Source organism: Salvelinus fontinalis, chromosome 30 (assembly GCF_029448725.1).
Source record: "Salvelinus fontinalis isolate EN_2023a chromosome 30, ASM2944872v1, whole genome shotgun sequence".
NCBI classification, from domain to species: domain Eukaryota; kingdom Metazoa; phylum Chordata; class Actinopteri; order Salmoniformes; family Salmonidae; genus Salvelinus; species Salvelinus fontinalis.
Window position 1 is genome coordinate 22438381 of NC_074694.1, and position 13786 is coordinate 22452166.

At 42.5% G+C, this 13786-nt stretch overlaps 1 protein-coding gene across 1 annotated transcript in view; it reads right to left on the reverse strand.

Moving 5' to 3' along the window:
* The window catches only part of LOC129828813 (adenylosuccinate synthetase isozyme 2), a 29488-nt gene extending 18325 nt beyond the window's left edge, over nucleotides 1-11163 (reverse strand). Inside the window, exon 1 of the mRNA XM_055890037.1 lies at nucleotides 10859-11163. Within this exon, the coding sequence (XP_055746012.1) occupies nucleotides 10859-11056 (198 nt within the window). The 5' untranslated portion in view covers nucleotides 11057-11163. The remainder of the gene's footprint in view (nucleotides 1-10858) is intronic.
* Nucleotides 11164-13786: the final 2623 nt, after the last annotated feature.

Consider the following 13786-nt stretch of genomic DNA (forward strand, 5'->3'; position numbering starts at 1 on the left):
GTAGATGCCTCTCCTTTTTTATTGCATTTATGATGTGCCCCCAGCTGCCTGACTTGCAACAGGGGGCCGCGCCGGGCGTATATCGTTACTGCCGTTCGGTGACGGCTGCTTTCAATGAATGGGACCCACGTGGTTGGTGAGGTTTCAACACGTGAACATAGGCTGACCAAAAAACATGACCTGCAAATCTGAGAATGTGGATAGATTTTTAAATTCTGCCTATACCATGGCTTCTACCTTTTTATCAGTTTGAGATAGGGCCTCATCTCCCACTGCTGCATACTTTCCATTTGTTACGTCAGGCTTGCTTGACCCACTTGGCAGCTATTGCCATGAAGGCATGTATTATATGCGGCAATAGTTCACTCAAAGAGACTTGCTGAGATGAACCAAGTCGTAATTCCCAACAATAACCTGGAACATTCTCTAATGTGATATGTATCCATTCGCCTCCCGTGACTGTCACAGGACTGCTAGTCTCCCTTGGACGACGTCCAATGTTCTCCACCTAAAATTGGCTGGTGCGATTAATCCCATTGGGTCTGAAGGGGCGAGGGGGGCACAGGGAAGAGCAGCCTCTGTGTGGCAGGATTTGCAGGTGGTAGGATTAGTCCATGGCTTGCCACTTTTGCACCTCAGTTGAAATAGTCACAGAATACCATCAATTTAGTGTTTTCCTGAATAGCAGGAAATTGTGTGCGGGGAAATTCTACATTTCCCCGCACACAATATCCCATAATGACAGGCTAAGAAATCTTTGCATATTTATATATATATAAAAAAATAATATCACATTTACATAAGTATTCAGACTTGGCTCAGTACATTGTTGAAGCACCTTTGGCAGTGATTAAAGCCTCAAGTCTTCTTGGGTATGAAGCTACAAGCTTGGCACACGTATTTGGGGAGTTTCTCCCATTCTTCTCTGCAGAGCCTCTCAAGCTCTGTCAGGTTGGATGGGGAGCATCGCTGCACAGCTATTTTCAGGTCTCTCCAGAGATGTTCGATCAGGTTCAAGTCTGGGCTCTGGCTGGGTCACTCAAGGAAATTTAAAAAAGCATACACCCAGAACTAGAAAACATCTCCATAGCAACAATGTGCCAAACACAACAGTGGTCCCATGTAAAGCATTAGGCCTAGCTATGTAAAGAGATCGGTTACCTATTACTAGCCAGTGGGGTGTTTCCTGACAGACCAATAGGCTCAATAAATGAAGAAAAAAAGGTACAATAACTGACAAAGGTAGAGGTAAAATGAGAGTAAAGGTTCTTTCAAGAATAATACAGCCACACAAACACACATAACCCTGCGATTCTCTTCCTCAAGTTGCCAAAATATAGGCATGCTAGAGAACCTGTTTGACCTCCACATACAATGGATTGCCTGAAACAGGACACTAAGACGACAGGTGGCAGGACTGTAACATGCTGACCACACCGGTTGCGTGCGCGAGGGTTGCAAAATAAATTAACACATACATGTTGTTCAATCATTGCACCCACACTGCTCACGAGCATCTGCGTGGCCAGGAGCTAAAATAGAAATAGGTTCTATTTGTGACGCTCAACGTGCTGCAAGTCTGGCCTCTCCCATCTCCTCATTGGTTTTAAGAGCATATACCCACGTGCCATCTCATTGGTGTTGAGGAACATATACCCACGTGGGTGATTGAAAGATTAACTGACCCAGTCGTAGTACTGCACCGTAAAGTTGGTTGCCAGCCGCCATATAAAGTCAAAATAAGTAAAAAAGAAGCCTGAGGAAGGAGTAGGGATGAGAAATGAATGTGGTTTACCATTTTAACTGTGGATTAAAAGTCAGAGTAGAGAAACCTTGTGCATTTCAGGTAACAGCCCAATGTTTATAGCTAGCTAAATTGCCATAAACGTTTAATGCTTTGACATATCCCCAAACTAATATAATTGGTTCAGAGTATGTTTTGATATTTCAAGCTGCGTGTCCTGATCACTTCTGGTGTGGGTGAACAAAATCAACACGCGCCTGTCCGGTCAGCATGTAAGAACCCTGCTTTAAGGACATGCTCATTCTCACACCTTGGAGATATCTGTGGACCAGGGAACAAACCCAAACTGCTCTCTATAACCAGGTTTCCATCCAACCTTTTTATGAGTGTAAAGTACATGACGGATAAAAAAAATGTTAAAAAACGTGTCACGACAGGACTGGTGGAAACAGCACGTCAGTAAACTTTCCAAATAACGTATCCATAACAATGTAGGTAGCCTAGCCGCACTGTATCTGCTAGCTGTTGGCTAGAGCGCTAGTGCCAAGACCAGACATAGTCGCTATACAAAACATTTGTTTCTGACAGTAGAGTTGAAAATGAGATAGAAACTCAACCATAAAAGTTACTTATGTGCACTGTGTCATTACACACAGCCATTTATCCACAAGTCAATTTGATGGAAACATCTCAGGTGAGAAAATGTGCATAATGTTTTTATGGTGATTTTAGAATATTGGCATAAAAATCTGTCGCCAACTGGATGGAAAGCTCATGAGAAATGTCTGTCTTTGTGCAAGACATGTCCGGAATCAAGCCAAAGGCTGAAAGAGGTGTCAGGTAAAACGCAGCGATCCAAATTCCTTCCTTCCTTGTCTCATCATAGCTTTACAGAGAATGACAGCATTAACTCTCAGAACTGTATGCAGTAGTTGAATAAGAAATTAAATCCCCATGATAGCCAAGCAATATCTTGCATTTAATAGAGTTGGAATGCATTCCCAAGTCCTGAAAAAAATATTTAAAAAAAATCACACCTGAAAATGCATCTGATTTTATACTGTTTCACACCCTCTGGCCATCATACAACTTGGTGGTGATCAAAAAAATCCCGATCACATCAAAAAGGTTGGTGTGATCCCCAAAGACAACAATTCACTGTCATGGTCACTTGGGAAGCCACTTGAGAGCAGCAGAATAGAGTATCAGCACTGATACTTAATTAGTAAGACTTGGAAATGTGCTCCTTGTTGTCCTTTCAACCTCATGCTGCAAGTAAGAACCTCAGATTGCTGTCACAGCTTTTTTTTTTTTTTTTTTTATAAAAAGAGGAACACTATATTCTTCCTCTTACACACACGCCATTGTGTAACATAGCATTCCATTAAATGATACTCAGCGAGGAGCATTGCAGATATTGAGATGAGTGTGATGCAAAACTTCTCACAGCATCTACAACATGGTAACTACAGGACTCAAACAGCAGACCCAATGATGTGTTTCAGCTAGGGATGCTTGATAAATCTGTGAACATATCGGAAGATATTAGCTAAAAGTGCCAACATCGGAATCGGCCCGATGTCTTGTTGAACGCAGATGTTAAAAACAATGTCAAAGCTACCATGCATACCTATATAACGTAGGTACTGGATGTAACGACACCACGTAAAATTTTGCGCTACACAGTGCAACACAGCATTCCTAACCTAGCCTACAATGTCTGCTGTGTGGATGGAGCAGTCAAGTGGAGAAGTCATTTGAAAGAGTAAGAACATTTCAGCAAGACAACTCAAAGGCGAAATCCATTAAACCAAGATAATGGAATTCATTGCGCTTGACAATCAACCGTTCTCTGTCGTGGGTGACATTGGCTTTTGCAGACTGGTCGAGCACCCGTAAACTCTACCAAAAGCGCTATTTTTAAGATGTTGCCCTACACTTCAATAGTGTCACTGCTATTAGCTTAACGACATACATACTATGGAACACCATTTGGGTCTTTGCGTGTCAGAAAGGATACAGTAGCACTGCCAAAGCTGTACAAAAAAAATCTGCAAACAAGCATACACCGGCAACGAACGATGTGTTTACAATACCGCGTTGGTAATAAAGCATAATTTGTTCGACCGCAACTTCTGGGGTAGCTAGCTTTAGCTTGGTAGCTAGCTAGCACCAATACAAGCAGGCTGAAAACAATGACCAGTAGAAACTGCAGTCATTTTCCTTTTTCTTAGCAATGATTTAGGAATCCTTGTGAGGAAGTATTAGCTAGGTTGCCACTTGTTGTTCGCCTATTGAAATTGAACTTCAGTTCATGAAAATAAATAGCTAGCCAGCTACTTAACCATGTTGCCCAAAGCGAACGTTATAAGCAGCCAGCTAGCTTCATCTGGATAGTGAGCTCAACCGGAACTGGTTGTGAAGCTAGCAGGGCACAATAGTGGAATTTGCAGTTTGCCTTCAAAATAAAAATGTCATTGAGAGTGATGCAAATTAATACAAATAGTAGAATTATGCCATACTTTTTTTGAAGGCTAACCGCAAAATCCACGATTTTGGCTAGCTTCACATAGATAGGTCCGACCACCAATATGAACGGTCTTATAAATTAGGGTTATTTTAGATGATGACACCTACCTATATAGTTAGCCAGGTAAATATAGCTACTGAAACAGATGTCGTTTTGCTATGTTTTCGGGGAAGAACTACATTGTTTGCATCCATTTTATGACCAGCACTGTAGGTACGAGAGACAACTTTACCAGCATCATAGCATGCTTAACGATGAATCGTTGTGACACATGAAATACTAGTGGTAGTGTAATAACTACGTTAAAAACACATGAACGCGTTAAAGTATTATTTGACGTGCAGCCATATTCAGGTCCTGATTAGTCAACAAGCTTATTTGACATGTCAAATAGTGTTATTTGACATGTGCCTTTTTTTGGCACGCGAAAACCCAAACTGCGTTCCATAGAAATCCTGGTTGAGAATGAAACGACTGAACAAACGAACAACGAAACAGGACAACAACTAAGTCAAGGAAATAGGTTGAGATTATGTTTTACTGGTAATGGGGACATACGTAAACGCCAACAAAATAACCTTTGGGTCAGTGTGATGTGTGTGTGTGTGTAATCTTTATTTAACTAGCCAAGTCAGTTAAATACAAATTCTTATTTACAATGACGGCCCGGACGACGCTGGGCCAATTGTGCACCGCCCTAGCACTGCTAGATGTGATACAGCCTGGATTTGAACCAAAGGACTGTAGTGACGCCTCTTGCACTGAGATGCAGTGCCTTAGACTGCTGCGTCCATGTGTGTGTGTTAACTATTTAACTGTACTAGAATGCTTAAAAGTCACCAATTTATTTATGTAAAATTTGTATTTGTTTTAAATTGGTATCGTTTTTTTTGGCAATGGAAAAAATGGATATCGGTATCGGCCAGAAATGTCATATCAGTGCATCACTAGTTTCAGCGCATGAGCTTAACTAGCTAATGTCGTCATGACATCGCCTACAAGCGTGATCAGGGTTCTATTCGTTCTATTCGAGAAGCAGTTTTAGCCTCCATGCTTCAAAGCTTAGTTGTTGTGGAAATTGACCCGAGATTGTGTTAACTTCGTGCATGCAACTTCATCTCGCCGGGTCTACCTTTAATTGGTTTATTTTTTACATGCCTATAGCCTTGGCAGTGCACCAGCTACAGAGTGGAGAATTATTGCTATGCCAACCTGTTATCAATTCATAGTGACGGGAGGGGCGCATAAATCAGGGTTTAAAGTTCACGGTCACAGCGACGGATTTCCATCATATGGATTCTGGAGAGGATGTTTTTGAGATCAGTGTAGATCCACAATAAAAATCTTTGGGGGGGAGGGGGGGGGGTCTGGTTTGGAGATGACATAGAACAGACATGCTTCTGTATTAGGCTATGAAATACACTGCTCAAAAAAATAAAGGGAACACTTAAACAACACAATGTAACTCCAAGTCAATCACACTTCTGTGAAATCAAACTGTCCACTTAGGAAGCAACACTGATTATACAAAAAATGTCACATGCTGTTGTGCAAATGGAATAGACAACAGGTGGAAATAGGCAATTAGCAGGACACCCCCAATAAAGGAGTGGTTCTGCAGGTGGTGACCACAGACCAATTCTCAGTTCCTATGCTTCCTGGCTGATGTTTTGGTCACTTTTGAATGCTGGCGGTGCTTTCACTCTAGTGGTAGCATGAGACGGAGTCTACAACCCACACAAGTGGCTCAGGTAGTGCAGCTCATCCAGGATGGCACATCAATGCGAGCTGTGGCAAGAAGGTTTGCTGTGTCTGTCAGCGTAGTGTCCAGAGCATGGAGGCGCTATCAGGAGACAGGCCAGTACATCAGGAGACGTGGAGGAGGCCGTAGGAGGGCAACAACCCACCAGCAGTACCGCTACCTCCTCCTTTGTGCACGGAGGAGCAGGAGGAGCACTGCCAGAGCCCTGCAAAATGACCTCCAGCAGGCCATAAATGTGCATGTGTCTGCTCAAACGGTCAGAAACAGACTCCACGGGGGTGGTATGAGGGCCCGACGTCCACAGGGGGGGGGTTGTGCTTACAGCCCAACACCGTGCAGGACGTTTGGCATTTGCCAGAGAACACCAAGATTGGCAAATTCGCCACTGGCGCCCTGTGCTCTTCACATATGAAAGCAGGTTCACACTGAGCACGTGACAGACGTGACAGAGTCTGGAGACGCCGTGGAGAATGTTCTGCTGCCTGCAACATCCTCCAGCATGACCGGTTTGGCGGTGGGTCAGTCATGGTGTGGGGTGGCCTTTCTTTGGGGGGGCCGCACAGCCTCGCCAGAGGTAGCCTGACTGCCATTAGTTACCGAGATGAGATCCTCAGACCCCTTGTGAGACCATATGCTGGTGCGGTTGGCCCTGGGTTCCTCCTAATGCAAGACAATGCTAGACCTCATGTGGCTGGAGTGTGTCAGCAGTTCCTGCAAGAGGAAGGCATTGATGCTATGGACTGGCCCGCCCGTTCCCCAGACCTGAATCCAATTGAGCACATCTGGGACATCATGTCTCGCTCCATCCATCAACGCCACGTTGCACCACAGACTGTCCAGGAGTTGGCGGATGCTTTAGTCCAGGTCTGGGAGGAGATCCCTCAGGAGACCATCCGCCACCTCATCAGGAGCATGCCCAGGCATTGTAGGAAGGTCATACAGGCACGTGGAGGCCACACACACTACTGAGCCTCATACTGACTTGTTTTAAGGACATTACATCAACGTTGGATCAGCCTGTAATGTGGTTTTCCACTTTAATTTTGAGTGTGACTCCAAATCCAGACCTCCATGGGTTGATAAATTTGATTTCCATCGATCATTTTTGTGTGATTTTGTTGTCAGCACATTCAACTATGTAAAGAAAAAAGTATTTAATAAGAATATTTAATTCATTCAGATCTAGGATGTGTTTTTTTAGTGTTCCCTTTATTTTTTTGAGCAGTGTATATTCCCAAATATTTTATTTCCCTCTGTTAAGCTGTTTGCACTGAACTCACATGCATGAATGTTGCTGACACTCCAATGTATTGCTTTTTGAGCTCCAGACATCAATTATCTGAAGAAAAATTATAAACACTCTCTGAAGATGGTATTCCTCAGCGCAGGAACAATATAGTGAGGACAGACTCATTCTGGTCTGCCCACATTTTTTGTGCGTTTTTCTTTTGTTGCAGGCCATCTAATAATTCAGTCAGGTAAAAGTTGTTTAACTAATTTCACTATCTGACAATAGTAGGCTTTAAAATTACATTGACTTTGCTCCTGGTTTTCCATTTCTAAGCCTTACTGAACAAAGAGCCGTTTAGGAGCTAAATTAATGGCTCTTTTAGGTTAACGGAGCCAAATGATTGCATTACAAATCGATGGCAATTCGAATGCACAGAGATACCATGACGTGATCCTGAGGCCCAATCTTGTGCAATTTATCCACTGCCAGCACCTCATGTTACAGCATGATAATGCACGGCCCCATGACGCAATTGTACACAATTCCTGGAAGATGACAATGTCACAGTTTTTCTATGGTCTGCATACTCAGACATGTCATCCATTGAGCATGTTTGGGATGCTCTGGATTAACGTGTACAACAGCCTGTTCCAGTTCCCGCCAAAATCTAGCAACTTCACACAGATTAGGGCCTAATGATTTTATTTCAATTGACTGATTTCCTTATATTAACTGTAATTTAGTAAAATCCTTAATTTTTGCATGGTGAATTTATATTTTGTTAAGTGTAAAAAATAATTTCTGGGCTCATTTCTGGAAGTGGAAATTACATTTTAGATGGTGTCAGCATCATTTTATTTTTCATTCATTTTGGAGTTGAATGCCCCTTTAAAAAATCACCAGAACTGAGCTCCAGTCCTTCTATATAAAAAAATTATCCTGAGGACCTAGTCGTTTGTGTCATCGTGCCTGATCACCGCACATTGTGGAGCTCACAGTAAAGGCTGGAAAATATGTATGCTTCAGGGGACAATAAATAAAGACTAGGATACCTAATGTGAACCTTCTCCAATCGTGCCTTGAGCAGAGTCACCCTTTTGAAGAGGACTGAAAGGACAAGAAAGACAAAAGCCTAGTGAACATTAAACCTACAGTTATAAATGCCAGTGTTGTATGGACATGAGAAACACCCACACTGCAATGACATTGATAAGGTGGCCCTAGACTGAGTCAAAGTAACTGTGATAAGAGCCAAAATGCAGTCTACATAAGGCAGACACCATGGTTTTGTGGAACGCACTCAACCCAGAATAGGCTTAGCTAGTTTGCTTGCCAATATTTCTTTATTGACAGCCACATTTAATGTACACAAACGTTGGTCAGATGCATTAAGTGCTGTCTTTAGACACTTGATACTTCTATGGCAGGTGAGAAGGTACACACAGAGATGCACTTGCTTGTACAGTGCCTTCAGAATGTATTCAGAACCCTTGACTTTCCACATTTTGTTATGTTACAACCTTATTCTAAAATGGATACAAAAACACACACTCTCAATCTACATACAATACCCCATAATGACAAAGCAAAAACAGATTTTTAGAAACATCACATTTGCATAAGTATTCAGACCCTTTATTCAACCTCCAAGCAGGCTGTCATATGCCTTTTACTGAGGAGTCGCTTCCTTCTGGCCACTACCATAAATGCCTGATTGGTGGAGTGCTGTAGAGATGGTTGTACTTCTGGAAGGTTCTCCCATCTCCACAGAGGAACTCTGGAGCTCAGAGTAACCATCAGGTTTTTGGTCACCTCCCTGATTAAGGCCCTTCTTCCCTGATTGCTCAGTTTGGCCAGGCGGCCAGCTCCAGGAAGAGTCTTGGTGGTTCCAAATTTATTCCATTTTAGAATGATGGGGGGCACTGTGTTCTTGGGGACCTTCAATGCTGCAGAAATGTTTTGGTACCCTTCCCCAGATCTGTGCTTTGACAATTATGTCTCAGAGCTCTACGGACAATTCCTTTGACCTTGTGGCTTGGTTTTTGCTCTGACATCCACTGTCAACTGCGGGACCTTATATAGACAGGTGTGCACCTTTCCAAATCATGCCCAAAACATTTTATTTACCATAGGTGGACTCCAATCAAGTTGTAGAAACATCTTAAGAAATATTAATGGAAACAGAATGCACCTGAGCTCAATTTAGTGTCTCATAGCAAAGGGTCAGAATACTTATGCAAAAAAATGTTTAATGTGTTTTTGCTTTGTCATTATGGGGCATTGTGTCTAAATTGATAAGGGAAAAACAAATAATCAAATCAATTTTATATTAAGTCTAACTTAACAAAATGTTGGAAAAGTCAAGGTGTCAGAATACTTTCCGAAGGCACTGTATGTGCAGTATTAGAAGTCTGAATCACCTTGCATCGCCAGACTGTACTAAAAAGAAAATGCAAAACTGGGCCATCTTATCTGGTGTTAAGTGGTGCAATATGAACGTAGCTAGCTCTGGCTAGCTATAGATGCGATATAATTCAAGGTGACATTAGCAATGCAGTGCTCGACGTTCATCATCGACAATTTATTTGGTTGCTCGAGTAACTAACGTTAGCTAGGTGTCTGGCTTAGTTAGATAGATAACTAGTTACCAACTGCAAACCAATAATTGCGCTAGTTAACAAGTACAAGTCTGAGCAACTACAACATTTTTACTAACGTTAGTTTACTAATTACAACAAATCCAGCTTTAACTAGCGAACGTTAGTTAACTTAATCTTTTGGCTACGTCGAGGGCTAGTTCTCCTTTTAGTAACGTACAGTCAATACACAACGGTAGCTAACTTGTTAGCTTAGAGATAGATATCTAAGTAGACCAATATTGGACAAAAGGAGTTACTCCTTACTCCAAGAACCTCACATGTTCTGTTTAAAGGGAAAATTGGCTCTGGAAATACTACATATAACGTTAACGTTAAACGTGAATCGATTCGCAATTGCGGTAACATTACGGTTATAGAAACAAAACCCTTCTAACATCACGTCAAAATATTTACACAAATGTAAAATAAAACACATCACACCGTTTTAATCGTTTAACAGTTGCAGACGACAATATTTTTTAGTGACAAAACATTTGTGGCGTCTGTACCGTTTATACAGCAGTAACAGTTACAGGTGTTCGGGGACGCAGATACTAAGGTAATTAGTACATGTACTGTAACATTAGTCCACTGTCTTCCGTAAACAAGGGCTGTGACCTGGACATTTGGCCATGTAGGAACCCTATAAAAAAAGGTGTATCACTTTAACCTTTTGTTTTTTGAAAATTATTTGTCGCCGATATGAAAGATAAAGTCCTAATTTGTTTCCAAAATGTGTACCTCAAGCGATGCGTGTGCATCGAGCGTCACGGCTTTGACTTAAAAATACTCCCCCCTACAGAAAACGCCTTAGTCATTTGACTATGTGTATGGAACTGAGAGTCATGACCAGAGGCTAGGTAGTTAGCTACACGTTATTTGTAACCGCAACCACATGTTTCGAATGTCCTCCAGCTAGCTTACTAGCTAGCAAGCATACATTATAATTTACCTGGCATCTGCAAACGATATCAGCGTCCTGAGCGAGCAGGTCCACAACCTTCCCTTTGCCCTCGTCGCCCCATTGAGCCCCAAGCACTACAGTCACTCTGTTGCCAATATTTGGTCTGGCAACGTGTGGCTCTGTACTAGTGCTATGGGCTGCACCGTTCGGCACCTCATCTTTGCTCCTTCTCTCCGACATGACCATCTGCGTCTCTCTCTCCACCGCAATCTGATGTTGGTAGTCGTGGTTGCAAACTAGCTAGCTCTGCGTGCGCTGTGAAAGACATCAGCGTCACGTCAGCAACAACAAAAAAGGACCGGTCACGGAATTTCGAAATGTTTCAAAATAAAAGTCCCCTCATAATAGTAAAATAAGTGTTATTAAAGGAAAAATCCACCAAAAACCACTCATTCCTATAATTTACAGTGTTAACACTAATATGTGAGAACAATATTTTTTATGATGAAATGTTTCTGATTGGCATAATAATAAGGTAGGCTGATAGTCCCTGTGCCCAAGAACACCAAGATAACCTGCTTAAATGACTACTGACCCGTAGCACTCACATCTGTAGCCACGAAAGGCTAGTCATGGCACACATCAACACCATCTCCCAGAAACCCTAGACCCACTCCAATTCGCATACCGCCCCAACAAATCTCTGTTGCACTCCAAACTTTCCTTTCAAACCTGGACAAAAGGAACACCTACGTGAGAAGGCTGTTCATTGACTACAGCTCAGCGTTCAACACCCTAGTGTCCTCAAAGCTCATCACTAAGCTAAGGACCCTGGGACTAAACCCCTCCCTCTGAAACTGGATCCTGGACTTCCTGACGGGCCTCCCCCAGGTGGTAAGGGTAGGCAACAACACATCTGCCACTCTGATCCTCATCACAGGGGCCCCTCAAGGGTGCATGCTTAGTCCCCTCCTGTTCTCCCTGTTCACTCACGACTGCGTGGCCAAGAACGACTCCAACACCATCATTAAGTTTGCAGACGACACAAGGGTGATAGCCCTGATCACCGACAACGATGAGACAGACTACAGGGTGGAGGTCAGAGACCTGGCAGTGTGGCAGGTCGCATGCCTATTCCCGCTTAAGAGACTGATAAAGATTTGGCATGGGTCCTCAGATCCTCAAAAAGTTCTACAGCTGCAACATCGAAAACATCCTGACTGGTTACATCACCGCCTGGTATGGCAACTGCTCGGCCTCCGACCGCAAGGCGCTACAGAGGGTAGTGCATTTGGCCCAGTACATCACTGGGGCCAAGCTTCCTGCCATCCAGGACCTGTATACCAGGCGGTGTTAGAGGAAGGCTCTAAAAATTGCCAAAGACTCCAGCTACCCTAGTCATAGACTGTTCTCTCTGCACAGCAAGCAGTACAGGAGCTCCAAGCCAAGGTCCATAAGGCTTCTTAACAGCGTCTACCCCCAAGCCATAAGATTGCGGAACAGCTAATCAAAAACTGCATTGTTGGTTAAGGGTTTGTAAGTACGCATTTTACGGTAAGGTCTATTATACCTGTTGTATTCGGCGCATGTGACAAATACAATTATATTTTATGTGAAAATCGTTGTGGAAGTCTGTTGCAGTTTAAGTCGACTACAAAGTCCACAATGCAATGCTCTCTCTATGGGTGGGCTGGCTGGCTGGCTTGCAAACGTAGCTACTGTACACACAATAATACCAAAGAGGAGAGAGAGGTTGAGAGAGAAAGAAAGTATCCCACCACAGAAGTTAAAGAACAAAAAAGAAATAACAATGAATCTAAGACCCTTTTGTAAGAATCTGAGTTGTTTGGATTTAAAAAATGGTTGACCAATAGTATTACTGTAAAGTTAATCTCCAATCAGATATCAGACCAACAGGATGTAACCTCTGCTTCTCAGAGGTGAGACAATTGGGGTTGGAGAGATCAACACAGAGAATGCTGAATTTCTAAGACAACACAGAGGAAAATCTTGCATACAGTTAAAAAGAAGAGTCAATTGAGAGGCTGGACTGCCCTACAACAGCTTAAAATGGGGTGCCTGGACACTATATGGTACGAATATAACACTGGAAGAAATAGAGACCCACACACTGTCCAAAACTGAGGTTTGAATGCATATAAATATGTATAAATAAATGTGGATAAATAAAAGGTGAAAACAAAACAAACGTTTCAGCCTCAGGCCATCATCAGTGTAAATTGTTGGCACACACACATGGTTTCTATTTTAATGAAGCTTGCATATGTCACATGATCGGGCAAGAAAATGCATCAAAATCAGTAGAGGCTGCCGAGGGGAGAACGGCTCATAGTAATTGCTGGAACGGAGTCAATGTAATGTTATCAACCAAAGTGATTGATACCATTCCATTGACTCCAATTCAGCTGTCCTCCCCACAGTAGCCTCCACTGATCAGAATATACATACAGTATACCATGTGAACATTTCATCAGAATAAATGACACAGGATGGTAAAAGTAGGGCTCTAGAGACACCACTAGATTGGGTATCGAACACAAATAAGTGGCAATATACCAGTTACAGAAAACACTTCAAAAACTATTTTTGATTCATGCCTGATGGGTGGATAGTTTTTAAATAAAACATCCACCTGCATTCTGTCTGGAGAAGACTTAATTCAAGATTACCACTCCTATGTGAACATTTTATTTGCTGTATAGCACAGAAGGATATGGAAGAGACTGGGTGACCGGCCTTTGAGAAATAACCTGCGATAGGCGAATTAGGGTCATTTCTCCTTGTGTTCTATAATGCGTGTTCTTATCAGGTCTACTGGTTTTGCCTACATATTGCTTATTGCATGGACAAGAAATAAGGTATATGACGTTAGAAGAGTTGCATGTGAGGAACTGTTTGATAGTGTATTGTTTGCAGTGGCGATTTTGGCATGTGAATCTTGGTGGGGCAAAAAAA